Source organism: Plecotus auritus (assembly GCF_963455305.1).
Source record: "Plecotus auritus genome assembly, chromosome: 6".
Classification (NCBI taxonomy): domain Eukaryota; kingdom Metazoa; phylum Chordata; class Mammalia; order Chiroptera; family Vespertilionidae; genus Plecotus; species Plecotus auritus.
The window spans coordinates 138,733,550-138,756,529 of NC_137773.1; the positions used below are offsets into that span (position 1 = coordinate 138,733,550).

The 22,980-nt window shown below is 41.2% G+C and overlaps 1 protein-coding gene across 7 annotated transcripts in view; it reads left to right on the top strand.

The window, feature by feature from the left end:
• GRM7 (glutamate metabotropic receptor 7) overlaps positions 1 to 22,980 on the top strand; it is an 843,273-nt gene that overhangs the window by 719,866 nt on the left and 100,427 nt on the right. For 6 of the 7 annotated variants that reach the window (XM_080671907.1, XM_080671909.1, XM_080671908.1 and 3 more), the window contains one exon: positions 22,507 to 22,753. The exons of the other annotated variant lie outside the window; for it this stretch is intronic. In XM_080671907.1, the coding sequence (XP_080528033.1) occupies positions 22,507 to 22,753 (247 nt within the window). The remainder of the gene's footprint in view (positions 1 to 22,506; positions 22,754 to 22,980) is intronic. 7 annotated transcript variants of the gene reach the window in all.

Sequence of the window (22,980 nt, forward strand, 5' to 3'; positions counted from 1 at the left end):
CAAAGAAGAGGGGGGGGCGGATGTTGGTACTTTAATAAGGAGAGATTTTTGAGGCCAACGTGAATTCTGTAATGATTGTTAATTTCCATACTGGTGATAATAGATTGTTATTTTTATAATGATTACAGCCCATCATTATCTAGGCTTCCGATGGAAAATGTGAGGGTATAATTATAGGGTAAGTTATTTGTTTTTATGTTCTCTCCTCCATTATTTTGATTTGAATGCTTATGTCTGCATTTCCAGCGTATTCAGTAAAGGAGGGAAACCTTTTATCCTCCATCAGGAAAATATGGTAATTTGAAAAATGATTTAATGATATTTTGAAGCCAGTGACATTAAATAACATTAGAGTTTCTCAAGATCTGGCTCACTGTAAGCACATGAAGTCTGGAGGAAGACACCCGCAGGTGTGGATCCTGGGTCCTCAGTCCCGGCCCTATAACCTTGAATAATCTGCACCTTCTCTGAGCCCCCTTTCTCATCAGACCCCTGGTGGTACTATCGGTGCCCTTCTCCTGAGGGGTGCAGGGACGAGTGAGACACTGTGCAGAAAACACCGAGCAGAGAGCCTCATTCTCTCAACAAGACCCAGGCTGCTTGGTAATTGTATCAAAAATGTGATGCCCTAGCTTTGTTTGGCTCAGTGGATAAAGAGTCGGCCTGCGGAATGAAGGGTCCAGGTTTGATTCCAGTCATGGGCACATGCCTGGGTTGCGGGCTCGATCCCCAGTGCGGGGCATGCAGGAGGCAGCTGATCAATAATTCTCCCTCTCCCTTCTCCCTTCCTCTCTGAAATCAATTAATCAATATATCTCCATTCTTCTCATCAGGCCATGTGGAAACTTCAAAATTTAGAATCTAAATAATCCTTCCCGCTGGTAAAGAATATTTCTGGCACCTTGCAGAAGGCATTTATTTAGTCACCTGTTGAGGCTCCGGCCCTAATTGTTTCAGGTGTAGAAAATGATTAATTGCTATAGCTCAGTCTTCTGTCTTAAAGAGAGTAAGCAGCAAAGGTCATTTTTCTAAGACTAGACTGAGAAAAAAAACAGACAGAGTCAGAGGGTACTAAAAACATCACAGCAAGGATGGTAATGAAAATTCATAAGGAGCGGCTCCTGATCCCATCCAAACCCCCCTTTTTGGCTTTCGTTACTGTTTTTTTGTTTGTTTTAAATATATTTTTATTGATTTCAGAGAGGAAGGGAGAGGGAGAGAAAGAGGGAAACATCATTGATCAGCTACCTCCTGCGTGCCCCGTCCTGGGGATCGAGCCCACAACCCAGGCATGTGCCCTTGACCAGAATCAAACCTGGGACCCTTCAGTCCAAGGGCGATGCTCAATCCACTGAGCCAAACCAGCTAGGGCTAGTTCCTGCTTTTTTGGGGGGTGGGGTTAAGTGAAAACAGGGGTGGTGGTGGTGGGAGAACAAGGCAGCTTCATTTTCATTCAACACAGCAAACTTAAATAGCTTAGGGCAGTGGTCCGCAAACTGCAGCTCCTGAGCCACATGCAGCTCTTTGGCCCCTTGAGTGTGGCTCTTCCACAAAATACCACGGCCTGGGCGAGTCTATTTTGAAGAAGTGGCGTTAGAAGAAGTTTAAGTTTAAAAAATTTGGCTCTCAAAAGAAATTTCAATCATACTGTTGATATTTGACTCTGTTGACTAATGAGTTTGCCAACCACTGGCTTAGGGTGGTTATACAGCTTGCATCTGCTCTGATAAATGAAAGAATCCCGCAGTGCAGGGACCCAAAGGGTTTCTTTCTCCTTCCTAGAATTTCGCTTCAGCATCTGAAAAAGTGAAACCTAGCCCTGGACCTCGTGCTAGGAAAGGAGTGAAAGCCTCGGCTTACAACCTGAGGGAGTGAAAGAAGGGGGGTTGTCTTTTGGTCCTCCAATAAAACCCCCAAACCCTGCTGCTTTTACTTCCAAATACACCCTGTAAGCATAGCCCTTTGGTCTTCATTTGCATTGTTTGTGAACTGCAAATTTATCTGTTTGCAGCTCCAGCCTCTGGGCTGTTGCAGCGATGTGGGAATAAGATGATTATTTATAGGCTTCCTAATGCCTGCTTTGCTGGACCAGAGAGGTGAGTTTCTAAAAGTCCAGCGAACTGGCAAAGCTCCTGTTCTGTAACTGAGGAGGCTGGAGGCAGAGAGAGAGGGATGGAGCGCTATTTGCATACACCTCTTTAGATCTGCTCCTGGGAAAGAATCCCCACCCTGCTCTGTGCAAGGAACTGCTGTTTGGAGGAAATTTCAACCAAGAAAAAGAGGTGCTCAGTCCATGTGGCTGTGATTGTGAATATGCTGGGCTGTGGGATTTTGCAAGAACCAAGTCCAACCTTTCACTTTTACAGAAGAAACAGCAATTCAGAGACAAGAGACAGGAGGAGGCTTCCCAGGAAGTGGCCATATGGCAAGTTCACAGTGTAAGCAAAGCTCCAGCCAGTGAAAATAAGAGTGCAGGTGGGGAGAGGAAGTCCCACCCTCTGACCCAATACTTGCATGGCATATGGTTCAACCTAAGGGCCCATGTTGGTAAATATATTGAAGATCTTGTCTCCCTTCTTGTGCCTCTCATCTCTTTGGAATTGGACAAGATCTTAATAGAAAATTTTGGCCAACATTTGAAAAAATATAGACTATAAAGCCCTGGATGTCAGTGCATTTACCTGAGGCAGGGGAAGTCTAGGTCAGGGTACCAACAGCTGACTTGTTCTGAATATATATGGCCAGAGAGAGACGCAGGACCAGTGACTCACCTATCGATGGGGCCAGGGCTTTAGACCAGGGATGCTTCCACACCCACCACCCCCTTCCTCAAATCACCCTGATTGGACATATGCTTCTGTTTTCTCGCATTATCTGACAGGAAACTCAATCATGCTCTAATGCTCAGAGCTAGTAGCTGTCCTCTCTTAGGTTCTTCTTTAGACCATGTCCTCCCTTCCTATATTTTGCTGTTTGCTGGTCTTTTTCTCTAAGTTCAGATAGTTGTAGGATAAGCCTCTTTTCAAAGACCTTTGTGGAGTACACAGGACACATAAATAAGTTGCAAGTAATGAACACTGTGACAATACCACAGAACTCACACTCCAGTCTGTCCTTGCAACAAACAAACTTGCCTACTCCACACAAGAATGACAAAGGAAGGTGTGACTGCTTCACCCATCACTCCCACATTTGTTGGGTGACATCTTTAGTCCTGTGCAATCTCTACAACTAAAGCATCACCAACTCGAATTGCTATTTCTACTTCTCTCTGTCTTTAGCTTATGAATGAACGGCCCTAGAATTTTTTTTTGTTTTAAATTAATAAAGTAGCCGAGAGAGAGAACCAGAGCTGTCTTTGTCAGAGTAGTTACTGGTGTGGCATTGCATTGTAAAGAACACTTCTATTTCATCTCTGCAGCTTCTTTCCAGTCCAGTGAAGAGGGTGAGACCTGGGCTTTGGAACTGGGAAGCCCGGGTTTAAAGCGCAGCTCCTCCATTAACCAGCTGTGTGACATTGTCCCCTCCTTCTGAGCCCATAGGTCTTACCCGGGACTGATATTGTGGCACTGAGATGAGCTAACATATAAATCACGTTGTACAGAGCACGGTGCCTGGCTCATAGTAAAGGTTCAAACATTCTAGCCATGAACTATTTACTGTTTCTATGAAACACTGTCCATTACTTCACTCCCAATTCTGTAGTAGAAAATAACCCCACAGTGTTGTCCACATTTATGTGCTATTGGTGGTCATCTCTACTACTTAAGAAGACTAGAAGTGTACCTCCTTTTCCCACTTTTATCTTTCTCCTTTCCTCCTACAGCGTAACAGGAAGTCAGTGAACTTATATAGGGACCTTCCTATAGGGACCAGTTGCCTCTAGTTCTAGTTCTGTGAAATAAGTCATTTAAGCAAAAATAAATTGGCTAAAGACAAGCCCAGCATGTGACTGTTCAACCACAAGGACATCAGGGTAGGTTATTTCAAATAAAGTAAAACAAAAACAAACCCAAGTCAATTGATGATAACATTTTGTACACATACACACACATATAGTAGCTTTGCTTTGGCTTATTGATAAAGACTTAAAGGGAATAGTTAGATTTGATGCAGAAGAGCAGAAAATTGTATTCAAAATCCCCTGAGATGTGAAGACCAAGCCTATTCCCATAGCCTCTCTATGACTCACCCCCATATCTACTGAAAGTTTTTTTCCAAAGCCTCTGAAGAGTAAACCTCACAGACTCATATCGGCACCATCACCAGTTAAGACCTAGTCATGTTAGCTTCCTCCCCTTCCAAACACTGCAACACCTAGCCCTCTGCAGACTGAATGGGGTCATTTCTTTTCTCTGTTTGTAGTCCTTGTAAGAGGGCATGAGAAGTGGGGAGCAAGCTGTAATAGCTAAGGGGGAAGAGGGATTGTCATTCCTTCTAATAATAATAGCTAACATCAATAGCTATTATGTACTGAGCATTTTCTAAATGCCAAATGCTGTATTCAGCCTTTCGTCTGTATTCTTTCAATTACTTCAGTTATTTCCCAACCAGCAATCCTATGAAGGCTTCCCTCACACCCGTGTACAGTGAAGAAACTGTCTCAAGAGAAACTCAGTCCGTTGGCCATGGCCCAACATCAGTAGTGATAGAGCCGGGTGAAAGATTTCAGATCATGCTTAATGGGAGTCAGAGAGCTGACAGAGGAGAGACATCCTCCCTTTCATGGATACTTTTGTAAAGGTTTCCTAGGGCTGTCTGCTTCAGCCCAATGGAAGTAATTATTTAATTACTTAAACTGATTTCCCATCAATGATTTCATTCAGCCTATATTCATTAAGCATTTCCTATTTACAAGGTAGTTTCTTTGGGAAATTGAGGAAAGGTCTGATTATCTCAAGTTCTTCACAGAATATCAAAGTCAGAAGAAACCTGAGAGCATCTAGGTACACTACCTTCAAATTACAGTCAAAGGGCCACCAGTATAGAAAGTACCGGAACTGTTAAAAATGCCAAATTACAGCTTTCATTCCATACCCACTGAGCTAAAGGGAAGGGGGGCTAGAAGTAAACCTCCATTTTGTGAACTTTCAATTAATTTTTATTAACTCAATCCTGGATAACTTGTATGCATGCATATTTAAGAACCACCATTGTGGACCAACCCTTTCATGTTATACATAGGATCACTAAGGTCTAGTAAGGATTAAGATGTGTCTCCCAGCATCCCCTGTCCATAAGAATCAGAAGCACATTTTAACAAATATGATTGAATTGTTCTCAGGATGACTCTGTGGGCAAGTGCTAATAATAAGCACATAGACATTAGGTGCCATGATTGGTACATCTATTTTTCTGCATTGTACTGGTTCAAAGTTCTAAAGTTACCAAATCTTAACCTAAGAATGAGCTGAAGCATGCAGTTCTGTTCTTTGGAATGACTTAGAGGGATTAGAAGTATGAAATCTGTCTCAAAAATGCAAATTAAAACCACAGTGAGATACTACTACATACCCACTAGAATGACTAAAATTTAAAAGACTGGCAATCCCAAATGTTGGCAGGAACACGGAGCAAGTAGAACACTTATGCATTACTAAGAAGTATGCAAAATTGAACAGCCACTTTAGTTAATATTTTGGCAGTTTTTAAAATTAAATAATATGAGCCAGCAATTCCTTCTGAGCAATTTACTCAGAAGGAATGAAAACATGTCCACCTTAAGTTGTAAATAGATGTTCATAGCAGCTTTATGTATAATCACCAACAACTGCCAGCAACCTTACTAGTAATGTTTATCAACAGGTGAATGATAGTATATCCATACAATGAAATGCCAATCTGCAATAAAAGGAACAATCTATTGATACATGCAACATGGATGAATCGCAAAAGCATTATGCTAAATCAAAGGAATTGGGCACCAAAATCAACATGCTGTGTGATTCCATTGGTAGGAAATTATAGAAAAGACAATATTGTAGTGATTAAAACAATATTGTAGTGATTAAAACAAAACAAAAAGCAAATCAGTGTTTGCCAGGGTGCTAAGAGAGAACTGATTGTAAAGAGGTATGAAGGAACTTTGTAGGATGATGTAAATATTCTATATCAGTGGTCGGCAAACTGTGGCTCGAGAGCCACATGCGGCTCTTTGGCCCTTTGAGTGTGGCTCTTCCACAAAATACCACAGCCTGGGCGAATCTATTTTGAAGTGGCATTAGAAGAAGTTTAAGTTTAAAAAATTTGGCTCTCAAAAGAAATTTCAATCGTTGCACTATTGATATTTGGCTCTGTTGACTAATGAGTTTGCCGACCACTGTTCTATATCATCATTGTAGTGGTAATTATATGACTGTATATTTGCCAAAACATACAACTGTGTAGTTAAAATTGGTAGATTTTTGTATATAATTATACCCCAGTAAAGTTGACCTAAAGGGGGTGGAAGAGAGAAGGGAGAGTTATGGACTGAATGTTTGTGCCTCTCCTAAAATTCGGATATTGAAGTGCTGACCCCCCACCCTAACCCCAAAGTGATGATCTTTGGAGATGGCATCTTTGGGAGATAGTCACGGTTAGATGACGTCCTGAGGGTGGGACCCGAATGATGGGATTAGTGCTCTATAAGAAAAGACATCAGAGAGCTTGTTCTCTCCCCCGCTGCACATATAGATTAGGTCATGTGACCTGCTGCCAACCTACAAGCCAAGATAATAGGTCTAAGAATGAAACCTACATGCCAACACCTTGATTTTGGACTTCCCAGCCTCCCAAATTGTGAAATATACAGTCCTGTTGTTTAAACCACCCAATGTATGGTACTTGGTTATGGTATCCTGAGCTAAGAAGGAAAGAAAGAAGGGAAAGGGAGGAGAGGGCAGAGAGGCAAAAATGGAGGGGGATGAGGAAAGAAAAACCAATCCCAGTGATGCTGTGTGCATGAGCTCCAGACTGGCTGCCCTAGTTTCCTACGGCTGCCAATTCATCAGAAACTCAGTGGCTTAAAACAACAGGAATGTATTCCCTCACAGTCTTGAAGACCAGGAATTCTCAATTAAGATGTTGACAAGTTTGGGTTCTTGTAGAGGGTCTGGGAAGAGTCTGTTCCATGTTTCTGCCCTAGAATCTGTTGGCTGCAAGCAAGTTCCTTGGCTGCCTTGGCTTGTAGACAAGTCACTCTAACCTCTGCTTTTGTGTTCACAGCACTTTCTGTGCTTTCTCCTGTTATCTTTTTTTTTTAATATATTTTATTGATGTTTTTACAGAGAGGAAGGAAGAGGGATAGAGAGTTAGAAACATTGATGAGAGAGAAACATCCATCAGCTGCCTCCTGCATACCCCCCACTGGGGATGTGCCCGCAACCAAGGTACATGCCCTTGACTGGAATCGAACCCGGGACCCTTGAGTCCGCAGGCCGACACTCTATCCACTGAGCCAAACCGGTCAGGGCTCTCCTGTTATCTTTTAAGGATACTTGGACTGTCATTGGATTTAGGGCCCAATTTAATCCAAGATATCCTCTTCCTGAGAGCCTTAATGTTAACATCTGCAAAGACCGTTGTTCCAAATGAGGTCACTGTCATGGGAGAGAGAGAGAGTTGGAGAACAGTTGGATCCACTGTACTGACCAGTAATCAAATGGCTTCTTGTTGGTTTGAGAATGCAGCATTATGTCTCATTCAAACAGGGCAATGCCATGGATGGGGGGTTATCACCTCGGTTCAGGTTTGCCAATTGTCACGACTGTTAGATGCCAAGGACTTCATAACAGGAAAGAGACTAAGAATGAATCTCTGCTTTCCCAAAGCACCATCTGGGTTCCAACTGGAGGAACAACTTCTTACTGTGAATAGAAATCCTTGCCCTCTGCAGAAATTGTGGACATGAGAAGTCCAAAGATAACTCTGTTTTCATGGTTTCTTTATAAGGAATCCATGTGTAAGATAGATCTGGGTCCCACCACTTACAGGCTATACAACCATATTCATGTCACATAAAGAACCTAGACTTACAATCCCAAATATGAGAGTAACATTATTTCAGATGATGAAAGTGATACTAATAGAAAGGGAACTAGCACTGTCCTTGGCACATGACAGCAACATACAAAGAGATTATTTGGTAGTCCGCCAGGGCATGGGTGTCTTTCCTTTAGATTTGTTTTCACCTTGTCTATAAATTAAAGTGTGAGTGTGTTATTAAATGTGCATATCCTAGCACCAATAAAATGGCATGTATGAAGTGTGTGTATGTGGTGGCAGACAGCAGAAAGGCAGGTAGTGTTTTATGTCATCGGCAGGTTAAACCCCATCTCTAGGGACACATCAGCATGCATTTATATTTGAGTCAGGCTACATGATGCCTCCACTTAAAAGTAAATTACCACCTACCCAAGAAATGTCATTTGAAAAGTAGAGCATTTAAAAAACTAGTCTAGAAGAGGTCCTAGAAAAATGAATTAAATAATTGGGGCTTTCAGACTCTGCCTTAAAACAACAGGATATCTCTATGAACTGAAAGCATTAGAGCACCTACGATGGTTGATTTCTAAATGGGTAAATTCCTAGCGATTGAGCTGGTCAGTGAATTCACAATGACTAATGCCACTTGAACAGGATGGCAAACACCAAATAAAATGAAATCATCAAATGGTTACTGTAAAATATGTGACCTAGATTCAATGTGAGTCTTTGAATTCTTCCAGTAATTTCCCATCCCTTTCTGTTTACATGAATTTCAGCAGTTTTATTTTGTTTTGTTTTGTTTTTTAACTTATGAAAATATAATAAGGTATGCAAGTTTTAAAAATGTTAACACTAACATTTAAAATAAATATAATGTTGGGGCATTAGATACCAAACATTTCTTTCCATTTTTAGCAAAGATTTTAAAATTTCTGCAAAGCAAAATGTTTTAAATAGTTAAAGTACTTTCATTTCCTCCAACTAGTAACTGAACACCCCTTTGTCTGAATTGCTCATATTTCTGTCTAGCTGTCTCCCTTCAAGACCTGCTCTGAGTCAAGCGAAACGAGGTGAACATTAGCTGAAACTTGCTGAATGTTGGCAGTTTTCCCCAGGAGCAAAAATAAATATTGCTGCTTCCCCATAATTTGCAGTACACCTTCTTACTCAGGATGCAAAGGAATGAGGAACATTGTAGGGTGGAGTACAGTGTACAGCATGCAGTTTGAAGGACATAATATTTTACAGATATCTGCTTTACAGCTATGGAATATGAGATCCTAGGAGGGAGAAAGGGGGGTGTATTGGATTAAAGCAGAGAGTGCAATATTCGTTTAAAGGCATCTCCTGTGACGCCAATGATAGCCAGTTGTGATTATCTGATATCAGTCTCATATGTAATGTTCCATAGCACCAAGCCTGATGGCAAACTAGCATATCAATAGGCATGAATTCTCCTCACGGAGTATAAAACACATCCTGTCTGGAAGTAAAGTGATCACCTATTGGAAGCCCCATCTGTTCACACAGAGTACACACCATTATATAAGTGAGACACCTGTTTTTGTTTAATGCTGATTGAAGGCCTATAAAACAGATTGGTTCTTAGCTTATAAACCTATACAATTGATCAAAACCTGGCTGGCTCCATAACGACAAGATCTCACTGAGACAGGAACCAAACTTGCATTCCCCACACTTTGGAAGGTGTTTGGATAAAGTATACATTTTTAACAAATTGTGCTAGAATGACCTTTATATCCAAAAATGAACTTAGATCAGTACCTAGTGCTATATATAAAATTTAATGCAAATGGGTTATAGATCTAAACATAAAACCCCAAACCATAAACATCTAGACTAGATAGGAGAAATTTTTTGTGGCCTTCAATTAGGCAAAGACTTCTTAGATATCACACAAAAATGTACCATCTATAAAAGAGCAAATTGAAAAATTGGACTTTTCCAAAATTAAAAACTTCTACTCTTCAAAGGACAGAATTAAGAGAATGAATAGATAAGCCACAGACTAGGAGGAAAAAAGAACTTTGCAAAGCATATATCTGATACAGATCCTGTGTCTAGAATCCCAAACTCTCACATCTTAGCAATAGGGAAAAAGCCAATAAAAAACAAATGGGCAAAAGATTTGAACTGACACGTTACCAAAGGCATACAAGTGGCAAATAACCCCGTGGAATCTGCTGAATACCTAGGCTTACTAGTAAATTGTAAATTAAAATGAGAATGAGATTTTCCTGCACATATTCGAGTGGCTAACATGCAAAAGGCTGACCATGCCAAGTGGTGAAGAGGCTTCGGAGGAACTGGAACTCTCTCTCAGACACTGCTGAAAAGAATGTAAAATGATATTCCCACATTGGGCAATTCTTTGGTAGTTTCTTAACCTTTAATCATGTACCTACTATATGGTCCAGCCATTTTTTTTCTATGTGTTTACCAAAAATAAAATGAAAAATATGTACATGGAAAGCCTTGTATATGACATTCATAACGACCCCAACTGGACAACCTAAGTGTCCATTGGCAGATGAATGGTTAAGTAAATGTAGTAAATCCATGCAATGGGATACTACTCAGCCACAAATACATTCAACAATATGGGTGAATCTCAAAATAATTACGTTGGAAAAACAGGAAAGAGTGCATATTATGGGACCCTACTCATATAAAACTCTAGAAAATGCAATTTGATTTACAGCTGGCTCCTCCTGGGGCAAAGGGCTGAGCCTCCCTACTTCAGCATCTCCCAGGCATTCTTTGGGGGCTTCCCTGGGGTAGGAGGTGGGACCTTAGACAGTATGAGACTCCTCAGCCAGGCAATTCCCAAAGAGGACCACTGTCTGAGAGCCGTGGGCTGCTGACGTCACCAGCATCAGGGAGAAGCAACTCCTCAGAAACACCTCCTTCTGTAGGGCTCTCTGCTGTGTGGGCCTGACATCTCTGTAGACATCACTGTGTGGACATTTCAGTTTTATATATGTTCCCATAAAAAATGCCTGGCATTCCCGTGAGCCAAGACTGAATGGAGAATGTGCCTTTAAGATTATGTTTTAAGACTCATTCATCCACTTTTCTTAGAATTATATCAAAGTTTGATGTGGTTTCATTTCAAGAGTCTGATGAAACAATACTTGTATCTAAGAATATTTTTCTTAAATTATAAAGACTTTATATATGAGCCACATATTTTCTTGGTGTGAAGAGACAGCAGTTTACTCAGATGCCCATTATTTAACTCATTTATGGATCTCTTTCATCCTTTCTAAGAAAGTGGATTTTTTTTTTTTTTAAGAAGGGCAGGTTAGGAATTCCAAATAGGAATAAATGCAGGGTAGAGGCCTGAAGAGAGAAAATCTTAGCAATAAAAGGAATTGATGGTGAAGAACTGGCTCCGGGTAGCTGAAGCTAGATCCCTTGTGGGGAGAGGAGGGGAAGCTGGTGTCCATTTCTGGGACCAGCACTCTGGAAGGGGGCCCAGGGGTCAGCTGTGCTCATATCAATTCCTTTTGCTTGCAAAGATCTATGGCCAGTTCACCCTTGCTTGGGGAGGGGTGGAAACATTTTTTTAAGGAGAGCTCAGGCCCGCTCAGGGGTTTGTACGATGTTGCTGTGGTTTAGGGTAACATCCTGGCATTTGCACAAGAGGAGGTGGAATGAACAGAATCATGGCTTGGTTCCTCTCTTACCCTGACTGCTCCCATCCACTCCATCCACTTGTCATCTCCACCTCCTAATAGCTCTCTCCTCTGTCCCCTGCTGCCCTCTTCGTTACCATTACCCAAGACCAGTGGTCGGCAAACTCATTAGTCAACAGAGCCAAATATCAACAGTACAACGATTGAAATTTCTTTTGAGAGCCAAATTTTTTAAACTTAAACTTCTAATGCCACTTCTTCAAAATAGACTCGCCCAGGCCGTGGTATTTTGTGGAAGAGCCACACTCAAGGGGCCAAAGAGCTGCATGTGGCTCGCGAGCCGCAGTTTGCCGACCATGGCCCTAGACTGAGCTATCACACTTTCTAAAGAAGGTGAATTTTTTTAAAGTGATATTTATTGATGATTCAGAGAAACTCCTAGAGGGCTCAGAATTGCAAAATAAAATGCATCTATGGTCTCAGTTAAGTCAAAGTCAGCAGCTTTTTGTAAAAATAAAAATTTAAACACCCTGAACTCTTCACTGAGTTGTCATGGCAACCATTTCATTTTTTTCCACAGAGGAGATAATTAGATGCTAACCTGGGTGTGGGCCCAAGGGTTTTGAAAGAAAAGCTTCCCTTTCTCCAAAGGGGGCAGGACTGTTGATTTTTATTGTTGCTGCAGGTTCTGAAGGACTTATTGATAGTTATGTTTTATGTTTAATGAGTACAAGAAAGAGAGGTTAGAAGATGCAGGTGGCAAACCCCAGGACAACACAGTCTGTCCCTCCCTTGGGCCAGTTGGGGAAGTACTCCCTCAGGGGATGTAAGTTCACAGGACACGCTCTCCTTCACCCAGGTACCCTTCTGAATTTATTCTCTGGGATAATGGCAGAGATGGAGTGAAAGATCCCAAATGGAATCTCTGTGGGCTTAAGACTTCCTTCCTTAAAGTATCAATTAAGTCCCTTATATTTGCCACCCACAGTCTAGCTCTAGGAATACAACAGTGAGCTAAATGCACATGCTTCCTGGTGGGTGAAATAGATACAAATCACACACACAGAATCATTATGATTGCCTGGAATGCTCAATAACAGGATGGTATTAGCTAGTTTTGGTTAGAAAGATGTGGTGGAGGGATGCTCCAGGGAAAAGGAAAGTCATATGCAAAGGCCCTGTGGCAGAAGAGAACACGGCACATTCAAGGGACACGAAAGAGGCCAGTGTGCTGATTTCTACAAAATATTCTGGTCTTTACCAGAATGGGAACATTTATCTTTGCGTCAGAATAAACTCCTCTGTTTATTCTGAATGCCCTGGCTGCTCCGGAGGCGTGTCCTGTCACAGGGCGGGAGGATGAAGGGAAGCCAATGAAATGGCTAGAGGAAAAAATACCAGAAAAATGGAAATGATTATTGTTCAGAGCCAAAGCACACGGCTACACTGTCAGGTGGTACACAGACATGAATGTTATCAACACAGCATTCTGACCAGGGCTTTAGATTTTAAGAAGGATGGCCCACTTACAAGTCATCTCTTCCTGGCCAGTGCTCTGTGCCATTTCTCACGTCATTTCATAAGTATTAACATCCAGGCTTCAAAAGGAGAAGTGAGGTGCACAAGATCAGTTGTCAGCAAGCAGCAGGGCCCCATCCTAGTCCAGAACTGACCGCAACCCTAGTGCACATGCCAAACCCTCCACTGCTCCTGGCCTCGCAGCGTCTCCTTGCTAGATTGTACTCACTCCCTGTGCAGCTGCTGTAACTGAGCACTTCCTGTGCTCCAGGAGCTATCACCAATAAGAGGAAAGATACGGCCCGTGCCCTCTGCGGACAGTCTAGTGAAGGGACACTGTTAAATAAACACTAAAATGAATGAATAATCACAAGTTGTGATTAATGTAATGAAGGGAAATACTTTGTTCTATAAGCAGACAAGATAATAAGGACATAATAAGCACCTGAAGGTCAGAGAAGCAAGCCCTCCTCGAGAAAGTGAGACTGATACCCGAGAGACAGGTAGGAGAGAGCCAGCTACAGGTGCGTGAGAACAGCATCTAAGGCAGAGAGAACAGAGGTGCAAGAGCCTTGAGGATGGGCAGAATATTGTGCATTTGAAAGACACAGAGAAGACGAGGGAAGGCAGAAGGGGGGCACTGGAGAGTTCCGTGACCACGTTAAGCATTTTATCTTCATTCGAAGTGTGATGAGAAGTTGACCTAATGCAGTAGGACAGCTGGAACCCTCAGGACTTCAGTCCTCAGCATTGAGTTTTAAGGAGAAATGAGACCTGGACAATACCTCTGAGGTCTGACAAAGAGTCTAGGGAGGCTTAAAGGGCAGACTCAGAGGAGGTAAAACGGGAGCCAGACTGCAGGCCCTTGAGAGTGAGTGGGGAGGAAATGGTTCTTTTTAGAGCTTGGAAACAAAAATGAAAGGAAAATAGATGTTATAATGGAGGTAAAACCCTGAGTCACTCTTTCTTTCTCTCTCTCTTGCTGGGATGGGTGTTATTTCCCAGCCCAGTCTCAGAGCCCTCATTGTGCCATTCAGGGCATAGGCTGGATGAACATTTGCCTCTACTTTTCTGGGGAATCTCATTGCAATCATTTACTCCTTTTGGGCATAAACCCTTACACATCTGGGGGTCTTAATGGGGAGTCGGCGCAGTTACCACTGGACAGCCATTCGATGGCCTGGTTTCCAGCTGTTAATGTGGTTTGCCCTTCAGCGAGGAGCGCCACTTAGCACAGTGACTAATGACTATCTCAGCACCTTATGCAGGCAAAGCAAAGGTTAGGGGGTGCCCCCTCCCAGCACATTGGACATACTAGTGTTCGTAGAAAAGCAGGGGAGCAAAGACAATAGAGGAAAGGGAGAACCCAAAGCACAGGAGGGAGCTGCCATTGCTCACAGGCAAGATGGGAGAGACACAGGCCAAAGGAGCAGAGAAAGTCAGGAAAAACAATAGCCAAGCCATTAGGAGAAAGGTGGGTGCCTGTGACGATCAAACCCTGTCCAAGTTCATCAGAAAGCCAATGCCAATGGCGCTGAAAGCTGAGCTAAGAACATGCTTTCTTCTTGTAGGTCTGACATTGTCTTCTCATCAATGACACGTGTGGGTCCAGTTTTAATGAATGAAAGTCCAAATTAAAACAATAAATGTGCCCAGAAAATGCAAAAACTGTCTCTTTCTTTTAGCTATTAATTTGACATCAATATTTTCATTTGATTATTGTCTTTTTATAATTACTAGAACTACAAAGATGACTTTAAAAGTTGACAAAAGTAGACAGCCTTGCTCTTATACCAATGGGATATTTCAAATGACAACTTTAGAAACAGAATCAGTTCAGACTTTTTTTTAACCCACTGGTTTACTTGCAGAGTAATACAGAACATCATTGCATATTACCTGGTATATTCCCCAGCGAGGAGCAAGCCAGCATTTTCACATTATAAGACAGAATCTGAAATTGCCTCCTACAAAAAGGGTGTTAGGTTCAGTCTTGATGAATATGGCCAAGGTTTCCAAGGTAGCCAATGGGATCTGGTAGAAGTGTGTCTCTCTAGGCTGACTGTGGGGGAAATGCTTTGCCTTTATATGTTAAATCACTAATGGCAGAGACTTAACATCCGGGAGGCTCTCCAACCAGAAGGAACAGTAAATAAGCCTTTAGACAACACAACAGAGCAAACGGTACCAGTGTTAGCTATGTAAAAGAATCCCTACCTTGCAGTTGGAGGGGGAGACGCATGCAATCAAAATTGAGCGGTCAGAAGGCTGGTGGAGGAAAGAAATTCTGAGTATCAGTGTGTGTAGGCTGGGCCCATTTGTGTCCAGAACAATGAGAAGTGATTTGCCTACAACTGTCTATGGAAGTGGCCTGCCGCACATTAGGGTGGCTGGTACGGGGAGTGGAACAGTCAACTCCCCAAGGATGTGGTCCATTGGAATAACAGCATATCTGATTTCGCTGTGTAGGAAGAGACATAGCCTCAGGCTTCTGGTCAAGAGAGCAAATAACTGAGATGTAGGTGATTTCAAGCATGACATAATCACTTGTCTCATGTTTCAGAACCGATTTGCATTCACCTGGAGCACTTGTCTTACATCCGTCCAAGTAAATAATGTAATTGTCTGCAGACTTAATATCATGTCTGCCTGGAGATACTAAATGAGAAAAACAAAACACAGTAGAACTAGGTCTTGTGCAAGAATCATCTAGTCTCCTCCATTATCTACAATGTTATGCCAGGCATCTGTCCACAGAGTGTGTCCCATCATATTTGATGTGTATATCTCTCTATGTGTATCATCTATACATTTATTTATACATCACTCACTCACAGATAGAAGGGCTAAGCAGACACTGGGACCTTCTACTCTAGTAAAGACACTTGCATTTCCTGAGCACCCATCATGTAACAGGCACTGAGCCAACTACTTTTCACACACAATTTCCTTTCATTTTCAGAACAGAAGGTCTCAGAGGTAGTGGTGAAATGAGGTGGGGTTTTATATCAGACACTCTTGTAACAAATTGCTAGGGTTTGGATTTTCAGTCTGTCACTTGAAGTGGCTTCCCAAAGTCACCCACCCACTATCCAAGGCCAACATTTGAAATCAGTTCTGAAAACAAAGATCTTGTTCTTTTCATTACACCATCCTTCTAGAAGATGCAAGTCTCCCTCTCCTGAAACACACACACACACACACACACACACAGCATTTCCCCCCATCATCATGCTGAATCCTTTTATCAGCATGAATCCTTTCATAGCTAAGGCAAAGCCTTCGATATGTTGACCCCTGGATAACTGAGAAAGTCCTAATTTCAAACATTCTGTTACATTCCCGGCCATGTGTCAGTATTTATTTTTCAAAAATATGGTTACTCTAATTAGGAAGCAAGAGGTACTGGCTGTAAAGATAGAAAACAGTGGCCTTAACTGCCAGGAACTTTTATTTCAATGTAGTCACGTGAGTGTTCCAAACATTTGTCAAGTAATAATGCACCCTTCCTCTTGACTGCATCAGATAATTTTTTTATTTTTATTTCACAGACTGTGGGATGTCATGAGAATTATGAAACTTCTCCCATCCCACCTGAAGACTGCATAAAGCCTTCTTGTCCCAATTCTCAGCTGTCACTTGGGAAGACAAAATTAGTTACTTCTCATAAGATAGTCAATGACAGATAAAATAATGGTGTGAGTATACTTTCAAACAAAATAGAAGCCAACTTAATGAGATGCTGTCCCCTAAAACAGGTTTTCATTCAGTGGAATCCATAAGGAAGATCATCATTTTTTAAATGTATTAAGATTGCATTTAAAAAAGCAAAAAAAAAAAGTTATTTTGTTATAGCCAATAAATAAACCAGTGATACTAACACCCCTGATTGAGTGGTTGCTACATGCTGGGCACCTTAGTATATATTTTACAATTGTGAGCCCGTTTGATGCTGACAACAACCTTGTAGGTACTATTATCTCCACCCTAGAAATGAGGGCCAGAGGCACACTAAATAGTAGTTAACAACAAAAGACTAAGAGCTTTTCTTAAAACAGTGTTGCATGCCAAGGATATTTATCATACCTGATACTTGCTTCAAGTGTAGAAGTTTTTGCTCAACCAGAATTTAATAAGCACATACTTTGTGGCAGACATTGTGTTCATTATCCAGTCAGTTCTGCTATAAGGTGACATATGTGTTTTTAAAAATCACCATGCTGTGCAGTATTGTGCAATAAACACAGAAATTATGGAAAAATTGGGTTGGGGACACATACTCAAAAACATCATCAGTGACATTTTAAAAATGGGTAGAAATCTAATAAAAATGGTGGCCTGGTTTTATACATGTTAGATGGCTAAGAAATATATAAATATCACAATAAATGGGGCGTTTTACCTTAAAAAATAAAAAAGCCTGATGTTTGCTCATGGAAGCAGGTGCCAAACATATTGCTGCTTGTGATTCATGGTGAAATTGCGGAAGGAGGGAGCTGGCAGATGTTTGAGACATGGGCGTGTGTGTGTGCATTTCATATATCACCGCACAGCTGGGTTCAGCTGGGTTCAGCTGACTGTGTTCCTCTAGTGTTTCTTGTGGAAGAAATCACATATTTGCAAACATGAACTTTGTGTTATACTCCATTTTTTTCCTGATACCTCATTCTCATCAGGATGAATTTGCATTTTCAAAGCAAATCATGCCTACCATCTTCACAATGTGCCTGAAGCCTGGGTCAATGCAGTCTTATTTAGTAGTATCTCAATAAAAATGCTGAATGGATAAGTGGATGAATGCATAAATAATGGAAAAGTATGGTGTGACTCACATAGCCTGTCTGAAAATACAGCAAAGAGGGAATGGACAGCAGGTGGTCATGAGTTAGTTAACTCATATTAATGATTTGACCCCACCAAATAGTCCCAGAATTTTGCTAATTTTAGAAATTAAAGGTGGTAATTCATTAATATAAATATATTATTGGTTAATTTTTATAGTACATACTTTTTATTAAGGAGATCATTAGAAATGATGAGACTATTTTGATGAACCCAAAAATCTGAAATTGGGTTTTTCCTGATAGTTCTAGTTTTATATTTATCTATAGGCCTTGTGAATTTTTCTTTACTTTCTTTCTTTTTCTTTTTATTCTTTGGACAATAGTGAGAATACTCTGATTTTTAAAGTTTAAAACTTGTCACTATTATAATTATTACCAGCATGACTTGAAATCTCTCAAAATAATATTCAAGTAAACTGATTATGAAACTTACCCAGAAGAACTGGCAAATTTCAACGTTTGCTCATGAGCACTATCTAGCAAGTGTATAAATTCTTTAGGATCTTCGAAATTGAGAGTTAGACAAGGAGAACTCAACTACAGATACTTACAAAGCAACACTGGGATCTCATGATATGAATTCACACTGTATCTGACAATGAACTTTTAGTTCAAGATGAGAAAATGCATGGAGCATATTCAGATGGGCTCTGCCTGGCACTGAATTAAGTACACACCTGTGTATGTACTCTAATAGTCTATTGCTGCTATACTTCACTCAGACAAGATATGAATAGGTGTGGTGTTTTAGACATTACAACCTAGTTAATCAATAAGACATATGTAAAAAGTTCAAAATATATAAAAGTAGGTATAGAGGAAGCCTTATCTTGAGACCTACACCCCCACAACCTAATAAATATTTATCAGCCAGAAAGTAAATATTAGCAGCTGACATTTCATGGGTACTTATTTCTGAGGCATCCTGCTAATCACTCTTCATATATTAATTATATCTTCAAAACCCCCATAAGGTAGGGAATATTATTATCTTCATTTTATAAATAAGGAAACTGAGAGATAAAGAAAATATGTGCATGCATTCCATGCATCAGACTTTAGGAAAACTACTGTTCAAGAATGTTATGCAAAGCTCTTGGCTGTCAGGACTCCGAATCCCTTGCCTCAATGCTCGTTAGTTGCATAAACTGGATTATGTATGATGAACATTAGGAAAGCCACATTCAGCCAAGCAGTAGAAGCTGGATCTGGAACATTTGGGTTGATGATAAAATTAAGGCTTAATTATCAAAACCCACAGGAATTACAAGGCACCAGGCATCCTTCCCAAAGGCCTAGGCAATCAGGGACTGACCAGGTGGGGAAGACTTTCCTCCATGGACACCAATGCCTTTATATCGCTAAAGAAATAGTAAGGGAGATTAAATGAAAGGATGTGAAGTACCCAAGATGAAATAGAGTTAAGCATTTTATAGTAAGCATCAGATCAGCTGAGACTAAAAATAAATGTGTTGCAACTTGCTAAAGGAATGTACTAAAGTTGAAGCTGGGCTGAACACTCAGAGCTTAACCGTGAGCCTCCCATTTAATAGCAAAGAAACAGTGACTTAGTTTCCCTTCTGGGGCGTAAAGGGGTTGGATCCCTATGGACCAATACCTCTGGGATCCCTGTAGACCAGAACCTTCCAATCTTTCTACTTATTTTACAATACTTTCATAGTACAGCAGGCCCTTAAATAATAGCATTTCACTCAATGTCGTTTTGTTATAACATTGTAAGATGCCACAGGCGCTTAACTCTTGTGTATATCAATTAGAATACAGTAAAATTAGTTTCCTTATATTTCATTTTGCTTAGTCGCAGAACTTATTGACAACATTGAGGACTTGCTGTACTTATTATCTACTAGGTTCTATCCTAAGATCAGAAAGTCTAGGCCAGGGGTGGGCAAACTTTTTGACTCGAGGGCCACAATGGGTTCTTAAACTGTACCGGAGGGCCGGAACAAAAGCATGGATGGAGTGTTTGTGTGAACTAATATAAATTCAAAGTAAAGGAGCGGAGGGGAGAGCAAGAGAACCCTTCACTCTTTCGGCTCCGCAGGCCAGATAGAACAGCCTAACGGGCTGGATCCGGCCCGTGGGCCGTAGTTTGCCCACGGCTGGTCTAGGCAGCCAGTAGGTCACATGGAAATTCTGCAGTATATTTAGAGAAAGGCTGTTTGACCACTCAGCCATAGGTAGGAAAAAGTGTCTATCATACAAACACATGAGCTCATTCATCATGTATTTATTAAGTGCCTTCTGTTTGCCATCACTGCAGATACAAATTGCACCATGGACACAGGCCTAGAGCTATGGCCTAGTTGGGGAGACAGATGGTCAAGTGATCAGGGTAGTGGGAGTATAATTACAAATAGGAACCAATGATATAAAGAAAACAGATTGTTGAGGGCATGAGAATTAAGGAGCTGGCCAACCCTGGAGGCAGCCTGGCTGGATGCTCTAAGCCTATGGTCGGCAAACTCATTAGTCAACAGAGCCAAATATCAACAGTAAAACGATTGAAATTTCTTTTGAGAGCCAAATTTTTTAAACGTAAACTTCTTCTAATGCCACTTCTTCAAAATAGACTCGCCCAGGCCGTGGTATTTTGTGGAAGAGCCACACTCAAGGGGCCAAAGAGCCGCATGTGGCTCGCGAGCTGCAGTTTGCCGACCACTGCTCTAAGCAGAAGGGGAGGAACGTTTCTAACAAATGAAAACAAGAATAAAGTAAAACTGCACGTGTGCACATATGCAGGGTCTGTGGTTGAGTGAGCACAGCATCTTCAAGTGCCCCTTCAAATGGTGCCCTGGAGAGGGAGGTGGGGGATAGTGGTGAAAAATTGGTCAGTAAAGTAGACAGGGGGCAGATGATTCGTGGCCTCGTAGAATCCATTAAAGTTGGGGATTTTATCCTTAGATTGATGCAAAGGCAAAGTTGGGGGAAATCATGACCAATATGTCCTCAAGGAACTAGGCTTTCCACTAACATGGAAGACTATGGTAGCTAGTCACTCTTTTATTTTTTAAAAAATATTTAATTGATTTATCTGCCTACCTATCTGTTTATATATATCTAGCCTATTGAGGTATGATTGACAAATTAAAGATGTTTATTTTTATCCAGCCTATTGAGGTATGATTGACAAATTATATATATTTAGGTTATAGAACATGATATTTAAGATATGCAATGTGATGATTTAAAATCCATTGCACAATAATTACCACAATCCAGTTAATTAACACATCCATCACCTCTCATTTCATATAGCTTTGATAAGTCACGTAAGATAGAAATATACCTGAATGTATCGTGGGGGCACTTCCAGATCATGACAGGGCACTTTATAAACACAACTGGACCAAGTCATCTATAGTCTTTCCCTCACTAATCTGACAATTCTCTACACCCGTCAACCTTCACCTTTCAAATGTAGGCCAGACAAGAATTTAACACATCAAATAGTAAGTGAGTGGTTGCTTGACTGAATTCCCAAAGAAGCAGAAGGAGACAAGGATAGCTCTGGTCACTATCCAAACCACAATGTCAGAAGGAGATCTTGAAACCTATTAGCAATTGGTCAGTGTAAAAAAACTGGACAAGCCAACATAACTAGATCTTGGTCCCTTGCTGTTGGTATTTTTAAAATCAGAATCAAGCAAAAAGAGCTTACTTTCCAGGGAAATTTAGTCACTACTTTGTAGGTATGGTGAAGGTGAACCCCTGTGAAACACTATATATGATGGAAGTGCATATATTGATATAGACTGAGTGGCCAGATTATTATGATCTCTGAACGCATAATAATCTGGCCACTCAGTGTACATCCTATATAATAAAAGGCTAATATGCAAATTGTCCCCTCAACCAGAAGTTTGACCAGCAGGCAGGCCAACCAACTGCCCATGTCCCCTCCCCCTGGCCAGGCTGGCCGGACCCCACCAATGCACAAATTCATGCACTGGGCCTCTAATATATATATGTACACACTGAGTGGCCAGATTATTATGCATTCAGAGATCATAATAATCTGGCCACTCAGTGTATATTGACATAATGACTTTTCAAACAAGGCCCTAGAGTCTCTGTGTATCAACAGGTCATGTAGAGTTTAATCATTTTGTGTAAGTATGGGGGATAAAAACCCTTACTCAATGTTTTACAGATTTCCATGATCTGCCTGTCTTCATATTCAATTGCCATTCTGATTAAAAGTACTTCAAATCTGATTCTGGATCTACTCTGAAATTCTATGTAGGAGACTTCTCCAGGGCAAGCATGCACATTGATTCTCCCAATGGCATTCAAACAATAAAAATATGCATAAACTCTTCAATAAATGTTCAGAGTCATCCTGTCTTGCTTTTTTTTTTTTTTTAATCAGAAACCCTTGGAGATTGCTATGCTTTCTCTCCTAGCCATAGTCATTCTTGACATCACGTTAAGTGTTAAGACTCCCTCTGCAGTCATTTTATTTGTAATAGTGTCTTGTGTGTTGTGTCTCCTAGCTCTACATACAAACCACCACGCTTACAATCTCCATGAACCTAAGTGCGTCAGTGGCGCTGGGGATGCTATACATGCCGAAAGTGTACATCATCATTTTCCACCCTGAACTCAATGTCCAGAAACGGAAGCGAAGCTTCAAGGCAGTAGTCACAGCAGCCACCATGTCATCACGGCTGTCACACAAACCTAGTGACAGACCCAACGGTGAGGCAAAGACAGAACTCTGTGAAAACGTAGATCCAAACAGTAAGTACCTCTTCCTTCCTTTCCTCTCCCTATGCTGCTTCAGGAAGCTCTCGGAAATGTGGTGTATGCTTGCCTTTCTTGGAAGAAACACCGGAACCATTCTTGTCTTAGTGACTTGGGTTGCCTTGAGGAATGCTACCATTTTCTCCTAAGAGTCCTGCCTTATTCTCAACACCGTTTTCTTTTTTTCACCCTGTTGGAGGCACTGTTTCAGAAGTGGGAAACCT